The sequence below is a fragment of the Macaca nemestrina genome, chromosome 1, assembly GCF_043159975.1.
Source record: "Macaca nemestrina isolate mMacNem1 chromosome 1, mMacNem.hap1, whole genome shotgun sequence".
In the NCBI taxonomy this organism is placed as follows: Eukaryota; Metazoa; Chordata; class Mammalia; order Primates; family Cercopithecidae; genus Macaca; species Macaca nemestrina.
In genome coordinates, this window is record NC_092125.1 from 133,086,004 (window position 1) to 133,109,459 (window position 23,456).

The window sequence follows — 23,456 nt, forward strand, 5'->3', positions numbered from 1 at the left end:
AGTTTTTAACTTAAAAGGCAGATTTTAGTTCAACTTAATGCAACAACTAGTTAGTTTGAAAAATGAGTATAACCGAGAAGACAATGACAGAGTTTTTCAGCTAGAGGAAATAATTTTTACTAACATTCAGTGGAGGATGTTTAGAAAATGGTGATTAGATTTATTGTAGCAAGGTCATAGATGCAATAACATGGAGACAGATTGGGGAGACAGGCAAAAAAGTCCTAATTGTGACCTAGTTTTGGAAAGCAGAGAGAGAATACATAAAAGACGATTAGGAGACAGAATTGGTAATTGAATGAAGATGAGAAAAGGGAGTTTATAATGAATGTTTTTGGTTTAGAGAGCGACTGGACAGATGGTGATGCTAAGATGGAGATTGAAGTACAGAAGATGGGTTGGCGAGTAGAATCAGGTGGTAGAGGCAGAAGATGATTTCTAATTTTGGCAGTCATTTTTATTTTGAGGAGTTTCTCTCTGGCTGCCCAAGCTGGAGTGCAATGGCACAATCTCGGCTCACTTGGCAACCTCCGCCTCCCAGGTTCAAGCAATTCTCCTGCCTCAGCCTCCTGAGTAGCTGAGATTACAGGTATGCGCCACCATGCCCAGCTAATTTTGTATTTTTAGTAGAGACAGGGTTTCACCATATTGGTCAGGCTGGTCTCGAACTCCTGACCTCAGGTGATTCACCTGCCTTGGCCTCCCAAAGTGCTGGGATTACAGGCGTAACCCACCGCACCTGGCCCTTAGCAGTAAATTTGATGCACTTGTGGAACATGCAAGTTGTGGTAATTGTATAGGCGAATCTAAAGTTCAAGAAGAGGTTTGTTGAATCTGAAAATTGTGCAGGACAAGAAATAGCTGTATGCATTATCCCACATAGTCACTTTCTCATGATATGTGAAGACAAATTAACAGTTAGGAAAACAATAATCCTGACCTAAGGCTGGCATGTTGAAGGACAAACTTATCTTCCGTTAAGGTACTTGATGCCATTGTCAGAAACATACCATTAAGCTAAATGGGCCACAGAACTGTTTCCGTATGATAATTCTTGGATGTGTATGAATATTTTATGAAACATAAATGCGATTATGCCTGTTGTAGAATATTGTTTATTTCTGGGCATAAATTGTTGAATGATGCAAAACAAATTTTATGACACAAATTAGTATTGCTTGACACAATAAAAAAAAGGTTAATTATTTAATGATATAATATCTTCATTTAGGTTCCCTTGATTGGGGACATGGGTAACTAACTTAAAAAACAAACTACCTTACTTTAATAGCATTTGACATAAAACTTATAACAAGGAAAAAAAAGTTAACGACTTAAAGAGATAATACAATCAAAGCCTATTATGTTATTAAAAATAGATTCACGAGTTACTACCACTACTATTTCCAGTTAATATTTACTGAATTACTCTGTGCTTGGAACTGTTCTATGCATTTTACTTGTGTTATCTCATTTGATACTCACAACAACCTTGTGAGGTAGGTATTATTGTTATCATCATCATCCCCATTTTAAGAGGAGAAAATTGAGGCACAAAGAGATTAAGTGGCATGCCCAAGGTCGCACAACTCAAAGATGGTAGGGTTGGAATTTGAACCGAGGCAGTCTGACAAGATATATGAGACTAAAGTCAGGAATTTTAAATTGGTTAGGCTTCTTATTTACAAATCATGTAATCATAGAACTACAGGATAAAAATAGTTACCTCAGAATATCATAATATCTAAAATTAGTAATTCTGAACTTTTGTCTTGGCAAATGTACCATAAATTAAGACAATTTTTACAAATAAAGGCAGAAACAAAATAGGGATAAGATGCAGAAGAGAGTAACAGTCCTACCATATGTTTGGTTTAATATTTTCTTGTGCATAGAAACCAGTCATGTGTTAAATAAGGCCTAAATTTGAGGTTTTTAGTTTCATTATCTAATTTCTACTTTATTCCAAATTATTTTCCCAAACAGAAGAGAACATACTTATTGTTTGTGCCTATATATGTAAAAAATGACCTGATAAAAGATATGAATAGCTAATCAACTCCAGAAGTTATTTCAAATTTGTAAATTATGTTTGTAAGTATCTTTTTGGAAGTTCTAACTAGATAATTATCCAACAAAATAATTAAGTGAAATAATCTTTTTTCTTTGAAAATAGCTCTTAAGTTTTGTGTTTGTCATGGACAGATTCTGACAATATATACATGTATGGTTCTGGAAATTTGAAGGTGACTTCATTAATTGTGTTTATTAATTGTGAACATCTCCGAATTGTTTGCATTTGAGAAAATCATAATTGTGCTTTTCAGGTCTGTAGGGAAAAATGTCCACATACAAGTCAAATTCTCAGATTGGCCCTTGTTACAATCAATCACTACCTCTTGAACTTGAGAAATAAAAAATATTAAATAAAATCAAAGGAAGATAAATTTCCAAAATTAATACAAACAGAAATATGCTAATTATGTGTTGACATGTATGTTTCAGATCACCAAGTCAACGGTTCAACTACTTTACCAATCTCCATAAATACGGATGGATAATATAATTCAAGATGCCCTTCTAAAGAGGATTACTTTGGTGAATTCTCTAATGTTTGGATTTCTGAAGTAAAAAGAAAAGCTATTACCAAAGTTTAATGAGGCCACAGCATTTTTTAAAGTTCATATTATTTGCTATTTAAAGTATATATTTTTTAATATAAAAATATAATTAAAAATTTTTTTTGGTGGAAGACAGATGATGCTCAAATTTCTTTTCCATTAAGCAGTTGTTTCTGGTGATGAAGAATGATTTGGTAAAGCAGTTAACAAAACATTTTCCAAAGACACCAGAGGGTCTGTATAGTACTGCAAAGCAGGACTGAATCCCTTCTGCTGCAAATACTGGATTCGACCTTGGTCAATCAGCAATTTACAAAGATGCCCTATTTTCTTCTTTTCTTCAACACTAAGAAGCCTAAATTGAATAAACACATACAAAACATTGTTAAAATTTTGTAAAAGTTTATAAAAAATTATTTTTGTCACTTCCATTTATTGAGAGAATGTTAACTAACCCGTAATGTACTAAGTACTTTATCCCATGCTTCCAAGACACATTATATTTATGACCACAATAAGAGATGTGTATATTTTAGCTTATTCTAAAATTAGATTATACATTTTCATGAATTGTTGATAATAGTCATCTAAAGTACAGTATAATACAATATTTCTCCTTTAGTGTCATACATTACAAAAGTAGTCTCTTACCCAGGCAAACTATTAGCGCCATCATCTGTGATTCTGTATCCTCCATCATCATGCTCTTCACTATCATCATTCTGATTATCTTGTCTCTTTGTGGTACTATTTGAGGTTTCCAAAGATGTTTTCCGCATCCCACAAGTTGCCCAACTACTCATTCGCTGGAAATAGTGGAATTCCACTGCTCCAAGGCCTAGAGCCCTGAAATATTCTTTGCCCACATAATGTCTCCAATCACACCTGTGGTGACAACAGAGTGCAATAACAATGCCAGCCACAGGGTTCCACTTCTCTGGGACATTTTTTGCATTTCCTTCCTTGGCCAAAGTGTAAATTTCTTTTTCTGTTTTATCATTCTTTATGCGTTTGGCTAAAGGTTCTTCATTCCTTTCCTCAAAACTGGCAGCATAGGTTTCAATCAAACATCGTAATGCAAGATCTGCAAACACAATTATGTGGCCCCCCGAAACCACATCATCTTTAAAAATAAATATTTTTTACATTTATTAAGCAGTACTGTTTTTAAAAACCCAACAATAGAAACAGCAAAAACCTACTCAGCTTTATATTTGCAATAATTATATGGTGAATTATCAACTTTGTTCAAATTTGCTCTTCTTACTATCTTCTCAGTTTCTTTAATGATTTATTCTGCGTAAAGCCTAATTTCCAATAAAGCTATCTGAAGCTTAAGATCTACAATTTGAAGAACTTTTACCCAGCTCCCTGAATTGTCTCTCACTTTTCCTACCTTAGCTGAGGAAATGACTTGTACAGGAAAACTTTATTCACTTACACTTACATTCTAGTTTAAGAAAGGAAAAAAAGGAAGGAAGGAAGGAAGGGAGGGAGGGAGCGAGGGAGGGAAGAAAGGAAGAGGGAGGGAGGGAGGAGGAAGGAAGGGCAGACAAATCTGTTTAGGTTGATGCTAAGTCAAGATGCTTGTCTTGAAGAGGCTCATAGCAAATAGTGATGAACTGAAGAGTTGAAAGAGGAGTCAGAACAGAATCTGGAAAGTAGGCCTCACTGAGTAGCCTAACTGTATTTATTCATTTATTTAACAAACATTTACTGAATGCCTTTCATGTGCGAAGCATTGAGGATGCAATGATTAATATACACAAACTTAAGAGGGAGATGTACTCTACATTACAATGAAAACATTTTAGTATATTTTAAAACTAAATAAATGGATTTTTGATGACTATGGCTATTTCCCATCAAAAACTCCTACATTGTTGACAATATTGGAAAGACCCCAAATGTAGGACCCACATCTTCTGTCTTAATCATTAGATTGTCATGTTGTGTCTGTTCAATCAAAAACATATACATATTTTAAAATTGTATTACCCTAAGATAAAACAAGTGACTATTAAATGATCTGATATTTCACTAGTAAATTGCATTCAATATATGAATTTAAGTCAAACATTAGAAACCCATTCTTTGGAGAAAGTGATAGCTAATCTATTATTTCATAAACTATTATTTTCTGACAAAATACATTTAGTCATTGTTTTATTCATATCTGACTTAAGTAAGTGATTTTCAGAAATGTGAATAACCAGATAAATTATTAAAAGAATTAAGTGGTTTCAGGCCAGCCGCAGTGACTCACGCCTGTAATTCCAGCACTTTGGGAGGCCAAGGCGGGCAGATCACGAGGTCAGGAGATGGAGACCTTCCTGGCTAACATGGTGAAATCCCGTCTTTGCTAAAAATACAAAAATTAGCCAGGCGTGGTGGCACGAGCCTGTAGTCCCAGCAGTTTGGGAGGCTGAGGCAGGAGAATTGCTTGAACCTGGGAGGTGGAGGTTGCAGTGAGGCGAGATTGTGCCACTGCACTCCAGCCTGGGTGACAGAGTGAGACTTCATCTCAAAGAAAAAAAAAAAGAATTAAGTTATTTCAGAATTAGAAGGAGCTTTAGCAATTTATCTCAATTCATCTGTCATAGAGAGCTTAAAGGACAAAGCCACATACACAGAAAGGGACAAGGAAACACAGCAAATTGGTAGCCAAGATTATTCATTCATTCCAATATTCACTGTGTTCCTGTTATATAGAAAGCATTGTACTAGTATGCCATATACTCAAAAAATTCAGAGCATGGTGGAAGAATTAGATATATAAACAGATAATTAAAATACAACAAGGTAAAATTATGCAGAGGGTATTATGATAACACCCAGGAGGCATATCTTATTTAAGGGAGCTCCCTGAAAGTGGTGACAACGGAGGTGAAGGATGAGTAAAAACTGACCAGTTGTTTTGTTTGGGTGAATGGGTGAATGGGGGTGAAATTCCAGATATAGTAGAAATAGTATAGTATATGGAAGAGCACCCAGGGTTTGATGTTGCTGAACAGCAAAGTAGGAGACAGGGAATGCAAAAAAGAGAGGAAGGCTGAAGCCAGATTGAGACGAAAACGTTATGTCAAAGAGTTCGGACTATATCAGTAAGTACTGAAGAGTTTAAAGAGAAAGACACATTAGTTGTGTAGCAGATGGGTCTGAGATTGATTGACCAATTGAGATAGGGTCTTGCTCTGTCACCCAGGCTGCAGTGCAGTGGCGCTATCCCAGTTCACTGCAGACTCAGACTCCTAGGCTCAAGTGATTCTCCCACCTCAGCCTCCTGAATAGCTGGGACTACATGCACAAGCTATCATGCCCAGCAAATTTCTAAATTTTCTGTAGAGATGGGATCTTGCTATGTTGCCCAAGCTAATCTTGAACTCCTAGCCTCAAGCAATCATCTCACTTCAGACTCCAGTGTTGGTTTTCCAGGCATAAGTCACTGTGCCTAGCCTGAATATTAAATATTTAAAGGACAGAAGTGGAAGGAGACTGTGAAATAAACAGAAAGAATGGCATAGATGTAGGGGAAGAACCAGGAAATAAGAGTATCGCAAAAGAGAAGAAAATGGAATTTCAAGAAGGGCAGCAACTGTGGCAGAGATGAAAGGAGGATTCAGATACAGTGAATCAAGGGTAAAAAAATTACATGGAACATGAGAAATGGCCACTGTAGGTCAAAAGAGTGTACTCCCTCCTATCCCCAGGATGGAACTGGTTTACTTTAGAAGACTTTAATAAGGCTTAAATGAGATAAGGTATGTGAAAGTACAGTCATGCACTGCTTAACCATTGGTATATGTTTTGAGAAATGCGTTAGGCGATTTCATCATTGTGGGAACATCAGAGTGTACTACACAGACCTAGATGGTATAGTGTAGCCTACTACACACCTAGGGTGTATGGCACAGCCTATTGTTCCTAGGCTACAAACCTGTACAGCATGTTACTGAACACCGTAGGCGATTGTAACACAATGGTAAGTATTTGTGTATCTAAATACAGAAAAGGTACAGTAAAAATATGGTATAATTTTATAGAACCACTGTCATATATGAGTCCACTGCTGACCAAATCATCGTTATGTTGTACATTACTGTAGTCTTAAAAACTATGAAGGCCAACACAAATATATAGTACTCAATGCCATTTCCAGCCAATATGAGTATTATCTATGGACACTCCAAGTTACCCATATGGGTAGATGATGAAACTAGCAAAAGTTAGGAAGATGATGTAACAATAATTAACATTTATGGAGCACTATTATGTGCCAGACACTTTACATGCAACCCGGTGAATTATTAATATATTAGTATCTCTGTTTTATAGATGAGGTAACCAAAGCTCAGAAAGGTTAAGTAATTTGACAAGGTTACACAACAGAGCTGATGGCTAGACTATCTGATTCTAAAGCACATGCTGTCTCCACTTTACCATGCTAGATCTGATGGATCAAAGTGCTAAGACAAGACATCTTAGAATTTTTTTTTGTCTAACATTTATTTTTTTCTTTTTCCCCAGAATCCTGAAACACAATAGTCTTTTAATGGGAGAGGTTTCTGAGTTCTTCCTAAGGAACTATTCTACAAAAAATCAGTAGCTTCTGGGTGGAAAAATACAGTTTCCATAAATGGTCTTAATTTCTTTTTCTGGTTGAAATTTAACCCAAAGAACTTTAAAGTCTAATGTGATGCAGTATTTACATACAAAACTCTTAATTCATCCTGCAAAATGGCCAAAATGAGCAGATAAATAGGAAAGCTATGCATCTAATAAAGCACAGAGCCAGTGCTCTATAAAGATTAATGAGTTGTAAACATAAGATATCTATTCAAAAGAGGCCACTGAAATGGTTGGGGCCAGGTTAGGTCAAAACTTAATGCATTAATGTAAACACTATTAGTATGTTTACATACCTGTTGCCATACCACACAGATGCTTTCCAATTCCTACCACAGGTAGTTTTCCTTCTCTTAGCACAGGAATCTTGTCTGAAATGGAAATGAGAATTAAGTTAACTGTCTAGTGAAAGAAAGTACATATTATTGTGGCCTTCCAAAAGAAATAACTAATTAGAGTCTCTGAATTTTAGCCTGAAAGAGACTCAAAGAAAAAATTCTCACTTTATGGAACACAACATAGAACATAAGAACTTGTTTAGGGTTCATAATATCAGAAAGTTAATATATTCAGTTAAATAATTTTAAATACAGTGATTTCTATACAAATGCTGGGTTGCTTTTCATGGCTGGATTAAAATTAGTGAATGGAAGAGGTTGTGAAGATATGTTTGCATTATTTTCTTTGGATAATCTGAAAAATAGAAAAGGTATAAAAAGGGCACTACAGAAGTTGAGGAGTGTTTGTGTGTGTATGTGTCTGTGTGTGTTTTGTGTATGGAATGTGAATTCCACAGTGATGACTTCTTTTCTCTTGTACAATTTAAAATTTTAGGAAGTATCTTTTACACATTAGCTAGGCAGAGAAATACCTCATTTTCTTTAATGGTTTAGGTAAAGTCATGTTAACTGCAGGCAGAAGGCTAGTTTATAGTTTGAACGGACTCAAAAAAATTTAAACAGGACAAAGAAACAACATAAGTACATATTATAAAAACTTTTAAACTCTTCCCTAACACTTCATTTCCACTTGATACTGAAAATTTTAAAAATTCTCAACCTTAATTCAATTTACATCTATTTACACACTATATAAAACATTCTATATTAACAATGGATTGATTTGACTGTTTTCTCTGAAGCACCGTTCTGCATGATTGGATTTCTAAGCAACCTCAGAGTTTGAAACAGTTATGATTTATTTGTAGAGCAATGGAAAGTTACACAACTTACTCAAACACAAGTGTTGAATATCAATTTGAAGTCTTTCAAACACTGAATTTTTCTTTCTGTGTTTTCCATCCACCTGCACAAACAGAACATTATTGTAATAATGACTTCTTACGTTTAAAAAGGATTTATGAAAATAAAAAGATTTTTGTTTTCAAAATTCAGAGCAACAGAATATATTTAAAAATGAAGACTGTACATTCTTTGATGAGAACTTCAAAATATTACACTTTTAAAAAAGATTTGAAAATGTTTATCAATTATGTAAACATAGACATCATTTCCTTTAACCCTAAAAATTCCCAATTCACTGACAAAGGAACTGAAGTTCACAGATCTTAAGTCATTTATGTAAGATTGTCTACTAGCTCTTTTATCTTTGTCACTCTTCATATACTATTTTTGGTTTGTTCCTCCTCTTGCTCTCCTGAAAGATCACAACCATTCTAACCTATACCTATGTGCCCATGACCTACTGATCTACATTTGTGGCTCAGGCCTCTCCAATGAGCATCAGACACATACTCAGTTGTGAACTAGAAAGCTCTATTTCACCAGCAAACTGGGCACATCCAGAACTGAACTCATTATTTCTGTCTCCAAAACCCTCCTTCCTCTTGCTCCCCCTTTATTCCTTATCTCAGGAAAGAACACCATTTAGTCACCTAAGTCATAAAAATTCTACCCAAAATTACTCCTTATCTCTCATATTCAATTACTAATAAATCACCAACTCTTGTGGCTTCCAACATCTTCACATTTCTCATACTGTTGCTCTCCTCTCCATCCCAATGCAATAGATTTAGCTCTGGCCTCTCTCTTACTTGGATTGTTGGACAAAAATTATCTTTATTATTAATCTCTCTACTTCAAGTGTCAGACTCTTCTAATACAGTTTTAATGGTGCTGCTAGGATAAACTTTGAAAAATTCCCTTCTACTTTACCAACTCTTATATATTATTTCAATCTCATCTCAACTGTCACTTCTACGAAAACTTCTATGACCCACACTAGACTGAAAAGTTGCTGCTCTATCTTCGTGCTCCCATAGGATTGGGTACTTACCACTATCAAAACACACTTAGCATACTGAACACAAATATTTATATGTCTACTCCACTAGACATAAGCTTCTTCAAAGCCAAGAACTAAATCTTTTTTCTATTGTACCCCCACCAGACAGCAGCATAGTCAAACTCCTTCCTTAGCATAAAATATGAGATCTTCTATAGGCTAGCCATGCTCTCCAGTCTCATCATTGCTGAACTCTACTTTGCAACATGTACTTCCATTAAACAGGAATGTTTCCACATTATTTCATGTATTTGGTTACATTGTTCTTGCTTCCTAGAATGCTTCTCAAACTCTCTAACAAACACCAATTCACCTTTCAAGATTTAGTTCAAGCATCACCTTCTCTGCGTAGTCATTCTCCATCTCTTCCCTGCAATAAAACTTGTCACTCCTGTCTTTGAAACCATGCTGTACTCTGTGCAGACCTTTCTCGTATTTTAACACTTTACTATAGTAATTTATGTATTTGCCTGGGTCTCTTTTCTAAATATAAGTAATAGAGTGGCTGGGCACAGTGGCTCACGCTTATAATCCCAGCACTTCGGGAGGCTAAGGTGGGAGGAGGGCTTGAGCCCAGGAGTTCGAGACCAGCCTGGGCAACAAAGTGAGACCCTGTCTCCACAAAAAATTTTTAAAAATTAGCTGGGCATGGTGGTGCGTGACTGTAGTCCCAGCTACTCATGAGGCTCAAATGGGAGGATTATATGAGCTGAGGAGGTCAAGGCTGCAGTGAGCCAAGGTCCTGCCATTGTACTTCAGCCTGGGTGGGGCCTGGCAGTATGCTCAAAAATTGTTTAATGAATGAATGGCAAGTGGTAAAGATAGGAGTAGAACCCAAGACTTTTAACTCCTAGCTTGAGCTTGGCTCTTTCTATATATTTTCCTGTCTCTGCAAATAATTTTAAGAATTCAGATCAACAGACTATCAAAACTTAGACTAAAAAAATTCACCTTCAGTTTGAGTTATCAATACAATTGGAACTAATAAAAAGCTACAACAAACAGATTTAAAAAATTCCTTTCCTTTCTTTTAAGAAATGTTTCTATCGCTTTTTCCTGAATACAAAAAATGAAAACAAAATTTGGTTACTAACATAGAGCAATGGTTTCACTCACCTTGAATCTTGTGGTCACCTTTTCTACTAGGATGAAGTGAACTTTTTCAGCATCTTTTAAGGCAATATCAACCCAATGAGATAATTTTCCCTTTCCCGCTCCAAACTCAACAAAGCATCTTCTCGGACCAAGTAACTTTAATTTTTCAATGTTACCTAAAATAGAAGCCTGCAAACTTCACAAGATTATTTTATAAACTAGAGCAAACACATTTTGTTCAAATGGGAAAAGAGCAAGGTAATTTCTACATAAGGCAGATGTTTTACATTGATAATTTCTACTTGACTTAAAATTTTTCTCTCTTGCTCTTAAATATTTAATATATGGTACTCAGAATCATATCCATGCCCTCATTTTTTTATATATGTTTCTATGTATTTTTTGAAATGGAAATATTTGGCATCCTGAAAGGTAAACAAAATAAAATCTTATTAATAATTACATTTAAAACACTTTCAACAAATGAACAAAGGCCATGTTTAGTAGTTACTATAGCCTAAACATACCTGCTGTTTCAGGTGCTTGGCTGCAGAATCACCATTTTTAGGGTCATTAAGTGCATCATGTAATGCTGGATGGGACATAATATGATCTTTAAGTGTAGAATTCAAACCTGTGCCAAATATAAGCACAACAGCTTAAGCAGCCAAACACGTAATTGTAGGATTCTGAACAACAGTAGTAACATACTTTAAACTAGAATGGTATCAACTCATATACCACCTAATTACTCTAAAATAATTGAACTTGCAACTTTAGGCAGTCTTACCTTCACTTGCTTTTCTCAATTTCTTAATTAACTTTTCCAACTGCTCTTCAGATAGAGAAGAAATTGGAACCTATATACAAAAATAAAACTAAATAATGTAGCCAAAAATTGCTTTAAAGTAGCATGACAGAGACTGAGTAGAGGTTTACCAATTGGGCAATTCCCATGACAGCTTAGGCTCTTCTCTCTATCAAGCCTTTTCCCTAAGCTGCCATCAGAATTGTCCAACTGCTAAATTTCTACTCCATCTTTGCTGTGCTACTTTAATTCTCCTAACTTCCTCAAGGTCAAGAACAAGTCTAGGCTCAGAAGGGTTCAAGAATCAAAGGGGACTCAGGGCCATATTGTAGCTTGTTTTGCTATGGGGCATGAGCTAGTCTGGGAACTAACCATCTCTAACAATATTGAGTCTATAGGAAAATGCACTGTAAATTAAAAACAGATTTGCTTGAAACAAAAATTAGAACATGGCTTATTCACATCATGAAAAGAGCTTATAAATACCTTTTAAAATTAAATATTAAGTCAATGTACTTACTAATTGTTCAGATATTTCTGTTTCATCTTTTAAGCCTGCATTAATATCTTGAATATAGAAATCCTTAACAAAAACAAAAAGAACTGTTAATAATGTGAAGCTCACAAACATTAAACTAAAATACTGATTCTTCCCTTTATCCCCTGCTCTGCACCTGCCATCCTCCCTTCCTCCCTTCATTTCTTCATTAAATCATTATTGAGTACTTACTCAAGTCCCTAGTTTGCTTTAGGTATTGGGCCCTCCACCACAGTAGACAACAAAAGAGACAAAAAGGTGTTCATGGATCTTATATTCTAGTGAGGTGGTTATCTGAATATGCACTTACAGTTTAAAGAAATTCATTTGTAACATTTATTAAAAGTTTTACAGCCTAGACTGTATACACTAGAACTGTAACAATTTTGTCTTATAGTGCTAAAGCAAAAACAGCAAAGTACTAACTACATAATGCTGCTTATCAGACATGCAGCATGACCAAAAACAGAAAGACATACATATTATAACAATAAGTCTGATTTCTTCTATTTTAAAATATTAATTAAAACTTGAAAATATAAATGTCCCATCACACTAGTTATTTAAATTAACATAATGAGGCCAGGCATAGTAGCTCAGGCCTGTAATCCTAGCACTTTGGGAGGCCAAGGCAGAAGGATCTCTTGAACCCAGGAATTTGAGACCAGCCTGGGCAATATAGCAAGACCCTGTCTCTAAAACAAACAAACAAACAAACAAACAAACAAGCAAACAAACACAGATAATGAAATCTTTCTAGTCTGGCTTCAGAAATACAGATTCTAGGTAAGGATCTGTATTATCACTTTCCAACAGAACTTTCTGCAATGATGGAAATGTTCTACATCTGCTCTGGCCAATATGGTAGCCACTGAAATATGGCTAGTGTGACTGAGACATTAGATTTTTAATTTTATTTAGTTTTAATTCAAATTTAAATAGTCATATGTGGCTAGTGGCTAGCATACTGAACGGTGTAGATCTAGATGAATGAAACAGTACTGTTTCTACAAATCCCGTTTCAAAAGTGAAAATAATTCTTGGGAACATTATGTTATGTGTAGTTAAATGGACTTTTGTTACATGGAGGCAGAAAGGTAACAGAGGCAGAAAGGTAACATCCTGCTCGTGTGTTGCTAGCTTTACCTATACACACAGAATGTGTGTTGCTAGCAATGGAAACTGGTGATTGAGTGGAATGAGTGAAGCCTGCAGGAATTACAATGTTTTACTGGATAACTGAAATAAAACTATAATAGAAAACTAGCTGTTAAGTATTAGAATTTGATGTACTCTTAGTTCAAAATGGTTGCCAAAAGTGTTCCAGGTAACTTATGTTGTAGAGTAGATTTTTAAATGTGAAAACTATTTATACTGGAGAAATTTATAACCAACTAACTTTTAATTAGTATACAAAATTTTTAAACATTGCTCACTAGTTTTCCAAAGTAAAGCAGAATAGTGATATGCCTTTACCTGGGTGCCAAGTGTCCTACTCTACATAGTGAACCAGATAAATACTGCTTTGCATTTCTTTCTCTGTCTCATCATTCCACTGCTTTTCTCTATTTCCTTGCCACTGTGTGCTGGTATGCAGTGAAACTCACCCAAGGGGTTCCATTTTTAATAAATTTATTTATTCTCTCAAACTTTTCTCAGAACACCTATTAAACTTGCTTGCTTTAACTGAAACCTGGAACTTAGGTAAGGAAGATATTTGCAAACAAAGCCAATGTTCTCTCTTTCTATTAGAGGGGCTATGTCCCAAGTAGGTGGTGGTGGTGAGGGTCATCATTTTTCTTCTACACCATCTTAATGTAAAAATACTTTCTAAACTTATGCCATCTGGCCCAGTGGTTCTCAATTGGCAGGCATTTGGAAATGTATGGGAGTATCTTGTCAAAGTAACTGAGAGGTGCTATTGCAAGACATCCTCCCATAAGTCTCTCAATTTTCTACGAGTCTTAGAAGCAGAGGCACTGATTACCTTTTTTCCCAGACTACCTTTTCAAGGGAGGTTGTATGCCAAGCACCCTTGGAAGACAGAAATGGTGTCTCTTCCTGGATCGCACGGCAGCCCTTATTGTACAGTGTAATAAATAAATATCTACTTATGCAACAAAAGTCAGGCAGGTTTGCCTACTATCCAATTTAAAAATATTTGTATTTCTTGGCTGGATTTGGTGGCTCATGCCTATAATCCTAGCACTTTGGGAGGCTGAGGCAGGAGTATTGCTTGACATAAGCAGATCGAGACCAGCCTGGGCAACACAGAGAGAACCCTGTCTCTATAAAAAAAATAAAAAAAATAAGCCAGGTGTGGTGTCATTTGCCTATAGTCCCAGCTACCCATGAGGCTGAGGTGGGAGGATTGCTTGAGTCCAGGAGTTCAAGGCTGCAGTGAGCTATGATCATGCCACTGCACTCCAGCCTTGGTGAAAGAGTGAGACCCTATCTCTTTAAATAAAAAATTGTATTTCCTGAGCTTGGGTTCCTCAGCTATGAAACAAGTCCATTCCATGTGCAGCATCCACCAAGGCATTACATACCACATTTCACCATTCAATTTTACTGATCAAACACTTACAGGTTTTGGTTTCTCTCTTGAATTACATTTTTTCAAATGCTTTGCTAGTTGATCTTCATATACTGTGCTAAATTTAAAAAGAAAATTATTTCAAATGAGATTTGCGCCAATTACTGTTTCCAGCACACACACAAAAAAAACCCCGTATCTGATCCATACTTACTGTTTTGGATCTAAAGGACACAGGATTCTTTTCCGAGCATCTTCTTCCTAATAAATTAAGAGATACATTTATTTAAATAAAATATCAAGTTGATTGCTTACAGATACCAGATATAACTTCAGTGTCTCTGCAATCTCAAAACAAAGTAAGGAAACCTTAAAAGGACATAATGAAAAGTTGGCAAAATCAGGTCCCAAGAGTTTAACAAAAACTCTCCAGTGTAGCTGGCTTAAATATCTATGAACAAATACTGCTTTGGACAAACAAGGGTCTATAGCTTCAAACAGGTTATAGAGAAGGCCTACATATGGTGTCTGAAATCTAGGATAGCATCAACTATTATATGCATGACTATTTTCTGCACAACCAAGAACCAAAAAAATGCTACCTATTTCATTTTATTTTAATTGACAAATAGTTGTATATATTTATCACATATTAGGTTGGTGCGAAAGTAATTGTGATTTTTATGGCAATAAAATAATATACACTAGTATATATGTATGGTTTTAATACAACATGATGTTTTGAAATATGTATACATTGTGGAATGGCTAAATCAAGCTTAATTAACATGCATCACCTCACAGACTTATCATTTTTTGGAAAATGCTGCCCATTGACATATGGATTTTAAGATGTATTTTACTGGCTTTGCAACTTTTTAGTATCAGTTACATCCTACTCATTCCTAAGTTACATCACTTAATGACAGGGAATACATTCTGAGAAATGTATCTTTAGGTGATTTTGTCATTGTGAAAACATCATACAGTATAGTAACACAAACCTGGATAGTATAGCCTACTGTACACCTAGCCCATATAGTATAGCCTATTGCTACTAGGCTGCAAACCTGTACAGCATGTTACCATACTAAATACTGTAGGCAATTATAACACAATATAAGTATTTGTATATCTAAACATAGAAAAGGTACAGTAAAAATACAGTATTATAACCTTATGGGACCACTATCATATATGTGGTCTGTTGTTGAGTGAAATGTCATTATGTGCCACATGACTATATGAACTGGGAAAAAAGGAAAATTGGTAATATTGGCAATTCTACCCAATATTCCACATGAATCTGTATAAATAGGGATCGTATAACAGTTAAGAACACAGGCCAGCCAGACTGCCTAGGTATGATACCCAGCTCTATCTACCGGCTACGATCCCTATGACCTTAGTTAGGTAGGCTTACTGCCTCATCTGAAAGGTGAGAACAAAAATATGTCTTACCTCCTAAGGTTTGAACAAATTAAGTGAGCTAATAGTTAAAAAAACGAAACAAAACTGCCTAGCACAGTGCTGGCCATAAAGTAAGTGGCGACTAAGTGTCTGTTATTATTATTCTTTTAAAAATTTATTTCTGTTTGAACGTGACTCTCAGCATGTCCATGAAGCTATTCACACTGAATTTCATGGGAAAACTAAGAAATTTTCATTTTTTTGGAAAATATTGTATATTCAATAAACTGTGTTATTATTTCTTCCTTATTGCTGGCTTTAAATCCTAACCTCCATGTAAAAGACTCTTCTAACCCCCAAAGCCTAACCATAGCATAGGGGGAAAAAAAGCACATTTAAAATTTATTAGTTGAATTTAGAAACAGGAATTCTGAATCTTGGCACTACTGATGTTTTGGGCTGGTGATTCTTTTGAGGGGGTGAGTGCAGGGGGTGTCCCGTGATTTGTAGGAGGTTTAGCAGCATTTCTGGTCTCTATCCATTAGATGTCAGTGATACTCTTCAGTTTGACAACCAAAATGTCTTCATTTTGCCAAGTGTCCACTGGGAACAAAATCAATCCCTGTCGAGAACCACTGCGTAAAAATGAGTTAAAGTGGTGTCATCACAGCTACATATGACACTTAGAAAAAAAGATGGAAACACAACATTCAGTTATATCATAAATTACAGATTCAGGAGGATAGCCACAATTTAAAACCAGATAGTAGTCATGAAAAGTGTTTCCACTTGATGTTTTGCAGTCTCTCTTCAAGGGGCTAACGACAATATGTCGTTCCTCTCTAGGAATACTGATCGGCTTGTAAGGATTTATTCGTATTCTACTATCATCACCATTTGTATTCATCTTCCATATATCTGGATAAGGTGGAGTCTAAATCATTCTCCTATCATAACTCTCATTCTTCAACAACGGATGTTTGCCAGTCCCCTCAAGACCAGTTAATACGACTATGGGCATAATTCAGAGTTCCCACAGCAAGTCACGTCTCCCATATTCCATAACAAGAATGTCCTTTTTTCAGTATGCTTCACTTTTGGTAAATGCCAGTCAAAACAAAATAGGAAGTAGGCTATAACTACGATAGGGAGTGGCAGATGAAGGGGGTCAGGGGACTGATCTGCACTGGATATTGTCTAGAAGAATAAACTCCTTAAGAAATAAAATAATGCAAATAATACTGGACATTCAGAAGCATGAAATCAGATGCTGATCGCTTTGGTTTATTCTTTATAGTTCTATTAGACATGCTCTCTTCCTATCAGCATTTTGCTCCTCTGGTTTTTATTTTCCCATCTCACATATATCCTAAAGTAATATACATACATACAAATATACAGTGTTATAGTACATTTATATGCATAACTATTATCAAACAAAATTGTATGCTTTGTTTTCAGTTGTAAAAGGTCAATTCGTATATATTTAAAAATCTTTCCTTCCTATTCCAGCGAAGTTGCATTCTTAAAAACTGTAAGTCGAAAAAAACATGTTTTTTTTTCTTTTTTGAGATTCAGTCTGGCTGTCACCCAGGCTGGAATGCAGTGGCGTGATCTTGGCTTATTGCCACCTCCACCTCCTGGGTTCAAGCGATTCTCCTGCCTCGGCCTCCCGAGTAGCTGGGGTTACAGGCGCGCGCCACCACGCCCAGCTGATCTTATTTTTAGTAGAGAGAGAAATGTCACCGTGTTGGCCAGGCTGGTCTCGAGCTCCTGACCTCAAGTCATCCGCCCGCCTCGGCCTTCCTAAGTGCTGAGATTACAGGCGTGAGCCTCCGCGCCGGGCCTCAAGTCTAAATTTTTAAAAGAAAGTTTTTTCCAACCGCATTCACGAGAAGTGCTTCTCTTTCACGAAATAACAATTAGAACACAACTAGTGAAACCTTCGGGACTTCAATCACTGCTTTTTCTAAACTACCACTTTCCAGCAGGGAGACGGAGCGGTAGCTTGGGGTAAAATTAAAACCTAGCATTACCATGAGTTAAGATCAAGATAAATGGGTCACTGCCGGCGCTTTGCTTGGTAAACTAAAACATTTCTCATCACTAGAACTCATAATCGGTCGGCAAGGAGGGCAAAACTGGGTTTACTAAAGTGAAAGCTGGAGGATCCGGGGGACACAAGCAGAAACCTGTCAAAGAGGGGAGGGGCCGGGTTCCAGCACCGACAGGACCAGGATACTTATTTCCGACTCTGGAGAGAGTAGGGCGATACCACACCTCCGCGGCTCCAGCGTGTTCACCACAAAATCTTTTCCCTGCGGCCACCACCATCCTGCAGAACCGTTTCTTCTTTTCCACATAGTAACCGCATCTACCCTCAGCTGGAAAACCAGTCGCGTGCGGCGACGACGCGGAGGTCGCCATAATTCAGGGCTCACTTCGGTTGTCCAGCACCCGGCAACCAGAAGAAAAGTTGTCAGCTTCCTTCGGGTCCCCTTCCCTTAACAAACATGGCTGCCTCAGCTCCCGCCACACAAGTTAATGCCCGGAACTACCACAACCGTCTTCCCCTTATCCTCCACAGAACCGGAAGAATCCGATGGTGGCTGGCGAGGGCCAAGTCTCTTACGTCTTTCCCTCGTTTCACTCTCCCCGCCTCCTCCGCAGAAGCCGAGCGCCAAACTCAAACTCTATCAGGACCCGGACGCCTCTCGGGCTAGGTCCGAGGGCCGGGCCTGTTGGGCTTTTCCGCACACCAGCCGGGACAGCGAGCCAACATGAGCCAAGTTCTGTTCCACCAACTAGTCCCGTTGCAGGTGAAATGCAAAGACTGCGAGGAGAGGTAAGGAGCGCGTCATCCAGTGCCCGCGGGTGGCGGTTGGGGTCAGGCCAATGGGGAAAGATGGCGGTTCCGGCCAGTGGGCTCCGCCTTGCACCTAGGTGTCGAGTCGGCCCCCCCAGGAAGCGGATAGGGAACCCAGAGGGCCCAGTGGTTACCTCTCTCGACAAGTCGGCCGTTGCAGAGGGGTCTGGAGGAGGGGTGTGAGGAAATAGGAAGCCGGCACACATCAAGTTAAAGTCAAAAACCCTAGCTGTGGACGGAATCGTGAAGATTATAGCCCTACTCTTCCCTTTTGACAGATAAGAACTCTGGCCCAGAGAAGTTAAAAAAAAATTACGTGAGGCCTCACAGCCAATTCATGGCAGGGTCAGCGCTAGAACTCAGGCCTTGGCTCGGAGCCTTTTCTCCCCGTTCTCTTTTGAGAGTATGTTGGCAGTAAGATTCAACTTTTAAAAACCTACCAATTTGGTGGCGTACTTTGGCTCTTCACATCAGTTGCTTTAAAAAAAAAGTAAATTACATTTAACCGACTAACAATGAGAAAATCAGAAACGTCATTAATTAATTCATTCAGTAAATATTGGCTCCTTGTAAAACACCTTGCTGGGCACTGGGAATACAGTGGTCAGGAAAAACAGTCCTGTTTTTCATGGAGTTTACAATCACTGGAGGAAATAAAGACCAGTCGCACAGAGAAGTTCAACTTTGATTAAGGAGGTGGTTTTGTTGGGGCGTAAATAGAGTTGACCAGAGGTCAGGAGACTTAATTTTTTTTCTCAGTTCCAACACTCAATAGTTGTCTCTTTTTTCTTTGAACGTTCTTTCCTCATTTGTAAAACTGATATAACGTGCGTATTCACGTGTTTGTAATGAGGATCAGGTGTGAAATCGTATGTGAAAACTAAGTGGTGTATAAATGTAACATAAAAAATGAAATGAAGACATTGCCTTATTGAGTTGCCGGTAATGTCAAACTGTGGTACAAATAGTTCAGAATTCGGTCAAAAATCAGTGGCAAGCCGGTCGAGGAGATGGTACCAAAACCAGCAGCTGCATATGGAGATCTGTAGGTTTAGTTGATCATTCTTTTAATGCTGTCCAGTATGGTAACCACTAGCCACATGTGGTTATTAGACACTTGAAATGGGGCTTATCTGAATTGTTGTGCTTTACGTTTGAAAATGCACGTTGGATTTTTAAGACTTACTATGAAAAAAGAATGTAAAATATCTCAGTTTTTATATTATGTGTTAAATGGCAATATTTTTGGGTATATTAGGTTAAATACAATGTATTATTAACAGTAATAATGTATTGTTATACTATTATATATTAGTATATAGTATATACTAATTCACCTGCTTTTAAAAGTTTTTTTTTAAATGTAACTTCTAGAAAATTTAAAAGTAGGCTAGGTGTGGTGGCTCACACCTGTGGTCCCAGCACTTTTAGGAGGCCAAGGCGGGAGGATTGCTTGAGCCTAAGCTTGAGGTTACAGTGAGCTGTGATTGCGCCACTGTACTCCAGCCTGGGTGACAGAGTGAGACCCTGTCTCTGAAAAAAAAAAAAGGAAATGAAAAAAATTAAAATTACGTATCTGGCTCACGTTTGTGGCTTGCATTGTATCTCCATTGGACAACACTGTTTTAGAATGATTATAGAAAGATAAAGGGGGCCATGACTTTGGTTTCAATATGGAAACTCCTAGATGGTCTCTTTCTGGTTACATTGCCATCACAGTTAATCTTAAAACTCAATTTCCCTGCTTAGAAACCTTTAATATATTCCTATTATCTGTATAGTAGGGGTCAGCAAACTGGAGCACATGGGCCAGATGTCTCATTGTTTCCGTAAATAAACTTTTCTTGAAACACAACCATGCTCATTTGTTTACAAATTGTAGCTGCTTTTGCACAGGAAGGGCAGAGGTGAGTAATTGTGACAGAGACCTTATGGCCTGCAAAGCCTAAAATATTTGCTATCTGGCCCTTTACAGAATAATTTGGTGATCCTTGACCTATAGAAAGAACACCCCAGACTCTCTCTCTTGTTTTTTTTTTTCCTAGACAGAGTCTCACGGTTGCCCAGACTGGAGTATGGTAGCACAATTACAGCTAACTGCGGCCTTGACCTCCCGGACCCAAGGGTTCACCAACCTTAGCCTCCTTAGTAGCTGCAATTACAGGCACATACCACCACGCCTGACTGTTGTTTTTTTTTTAATTTAATAGAGACAGGGTCTCCCTGTGTTGCCCAGGCTGGTCTTGAATGCCTGGGCTCAAGTGATCGTCTCATCCCAACCTCCCAAAATGCAGGGATTATAGGCATGAGCCACCACACCCAGCCCAGACGCCTTGGTTGAGTATTTGAGGCCAGTTCAGCTCAACAAATATTGGCAAATGTCTACTGTGTCTCAGGAACTGTCCTGCATGTGGAGGATGTAAATATGCAGCCCCCCGCCCCATCCCCAACAACAACAAAAGCCAACAAAAACCTGTTTTCATTCTGTCCCTCAGGGAACTCACATTTTAATAGGGGAAATAAAAAGATTTTCCTTGGACAAGCACCATAGCACGGATTAGGAATTCAGGCTCTGGAGCCAGATTGCCTGGGTTTGAGTCCCAGTTCTGCCACTTATTGACTGATCTTGTACAATTTCCCTCTCTGTGTCTCATCTTTAAGCTGATGGTAATAACAGTACCTACTTCATGGTATTATGATAATGGAATGAATTATTACATATAAAGTGCTTACAGCAGTGACTAGAGCATAATAAATGTTCACTAAATTTTAGGTGTTAATGTGTTACAAATGCTTGAAGTAATATAAGTACACTAAAGTCAGAGAAGAAGGAAATTCAGTTGAGGACAGTGGTAATGATCAGGGAACTTCATCTGGTGTAAAATTACGCAAAATTTTGATGCCCATGATTTAACACTAATCTGCCTTTTCAATTTTGTGTCCTAAGCTTATCTCTCCAATATAAAAGTCTTACAAGCATTCTTGTTACCTTCTGAACATGCCTGATACTCTGTACTATTACCCCTGCTGTTCTTTGTGCTTCAAATGCTTTTTTCTTTCATAACTTTCAGGTGTGTCTTAAATCCTTTCACTATAAGGACCCTTCAAAGTTGCCTAAGTTGAAATGAATTGCCATTGTTCATGTATTAGTGTGGCGTAGGTGAAAGATCTGAGTTTTCATTTGGGCTCTGTAATGTGACCTTAAACCATTATTTGGGCATTAAGTTCTTCTTTTGTAAAACAGATAATATTTACTTACCAAGATTATTGTTAAATAAGATGGTATATGTAAAATACCTGGCAGGTACTCAGTAAGTGTTGGTAACCCTTCCCTCCCTAAAATGCAATCAGAAGCAAATCTAGGGAAAAGTCATTAATCTTATCTCAATTTGAGGACAGAAACTATGTTTTTTTTTTTTGTTTCTGTCATCCTATGCCCAAAAATTATTTTTCTTTTTTTTTTTTTTTTTTTGTAAAGAGAGGCTGTCATTCTGTTGCCCAGGCTAGAGTGTTGTGGCATAATCGTGGCTAACTGTAATCTCAAACCCTCGGGCTTAAGCTCTCCTCCTGCTTCAGCCCTCAGAGTAGCTGAAACTACAGGCATGTACCACCATGCCTGTCTCATTTTAGAAATTTTTTGTAGAGATAGGATTTTGCTATGTTGCCCATGCCGGTCTTGAACTCTTGGCCTCAAACGATCCTCCCACCTCAGCTTCCCAAAGTGCTGGGATTACGGATGTGAGCCTCTGCGCCAGGCCCCTGGACCATGTTTATTTCTGTTTGTATCCCTAGCACCTGATACAATACCTGGCTTAAAGTACCTTTTATTTGTTTGATTGATAGTTTAAGGTCACAGTTACTGGGTGGCAGAGATGGCCTAGAATCCATTTCTGCTAAAGCATGCCTGATGTTTAGCATACTTTTTATTTAAAAGAACTCATAGCTAAATCTAATGTCAGGGAGGATGTTATGTAGATTTATGCTTTGTTCAGAGTATGACATCTATTGAGATGAGAAATAACATTTTATTGAGTTTTTATTGTTTTATATTGCTCTTATGACATTTCCATTATAAGGGAAAAAATAAGATTTGTGATTTTAGTTAGCATATCCTCTGAAAGCTTGTATTTTTCTATAGCATATTTCTAGGGATGTTTTTTAACTAAGCATGGGGAATACGTTTAACTTATAGGCCTTCCCTTTTTACTTTCAACATCTAATGTATATAGGCATTTGGAATATATGCAACAATATCATTAATATGATTGGTAAATTGTCACAGTAGTGTAACTCTTCCAGGATTATGTAAACATTTTAATAAATGGACTCTTCTTGTACTTTTTGCAGATGTATGAAGTATGACAGGACTTTTAAAACCGTAAAGCACCTGCTAGGTGCGGTGGCTCACGCCTGTAATACCATCACTTTGGGAGGCTGAGGTGGGCAGATCACTTGAGGTCAGGAGTTTGAGACCAGCCTGGCCAACACGGCGAAACCCCATCTCTACTAAAAATACAAAAATTAGCCAGGTGCAGTGGTGTGCCCCTGTAATCTAAGCTACTCAGGAGGCTGAGGCAGGAGAATTGTTTGAACCTGGGAGACGGAGGTTGCAGTGAGCCAAGATCACACCAGCCTGGGCCCAGGCTGGAGTG

General features: G+C 37.5%; 3 protein-coding genes across 11 annotated transcripts in view; 2 read left to right on the forward strand and 1 right to left on the reverse strand.

The window, feature by feature from the left end:
• The window catches only part of LOC105485460 (leucine rich repeat containing 39), a 19,593-nt gene extending 16,891 nt beyond the window's left edge, over window positions 1-2,702 (forward strand). Inside the window, exon 8 of one of the 2 annotated variants that reach the window (XM_011747827.3) lies at window positions 2,506-2,702. In XM_011747827.3, coding sequence (XP_011746129.1) covers window positions 2,506-2,561 — 56 coding nt within the window. In that variant the 3' untranslated portion in view covers window positions 2,562-2,702. The other variant, XM_071073575.1, reaches the window with a different exon arrangement.
• On the reverse strand, window positions 2,540-18,547 carry LOC105485461 (tRNA methyltransferase 13 homolog). 4 transcript variants are annotated; one of them, XM_011747830.3, is made up of 11 exons: window positions 18,219-18,547; window positions 14,743-14,789; window positions 14,580-14,646; window positions 11,975-12,037; window positions 11,437-11,506; window positions 11,174-11,280; window positions 10,668-10,835; window positions 8,480-8,552; window positions 7,544-7,618; window positions 3,273-3,705; window positions 2,540-2,976 (listed from the first exon to the last, which is right to left on the reverse strand). In XM_011747830.3, the coding sequence occupies exons 1-11, from the start codon at window positions 18,363-18,365 to the stop codon at window positions 2,781-2,783; spliced, it is 1,446 nt and encodes a 481-aa protein (XP_011746132.2). In that variant the 5' UTR covers window positions 18,366-18,547; the 3' UTR covers window positions 2,540-2,780. The 4 variants fall into 4 exon arrangements, with proteins under 4 accessions (XP_011746132.2, XP_070929268.1, XP_070929239.1 ...); XM_071073167.1 differs by lacking the exon at window positions 3,273-3,705; XM_071073138.1 differs by lacking the exon at window positions 2,540-2,976 and having other exon boundaries at window positions 3,312-3,506.
• The window catches only part of LOC105485462 (SAS-6 centriolar assembly protein), a 48,332-nt gene continuing 43,419 nt past the window's right edge, over window positions 18,544-23,456 (forward strand). For 2 of the 5 annotated variants that reach the window (XM_024793975.2, XM_071072681.1), the window contains exon 1: window positions 18,617-18,783. In XM_024793975.2, coding sequence (XP_024649743.2) covers window positions 18,763-18,783 — 21 coding nt within the window. In that variant the 5' untranslated portion in view covers window positions 18,617-18,762. Of the gene's footprint in view, window positions 18,784-18,840; window positions 19,537-23,456 lie in introns of those variants that run through there. The other 3 variants (XM_011747832.3, XM_011747833.3, XM_011747834.3) reach the window with 3 other exon arrangements.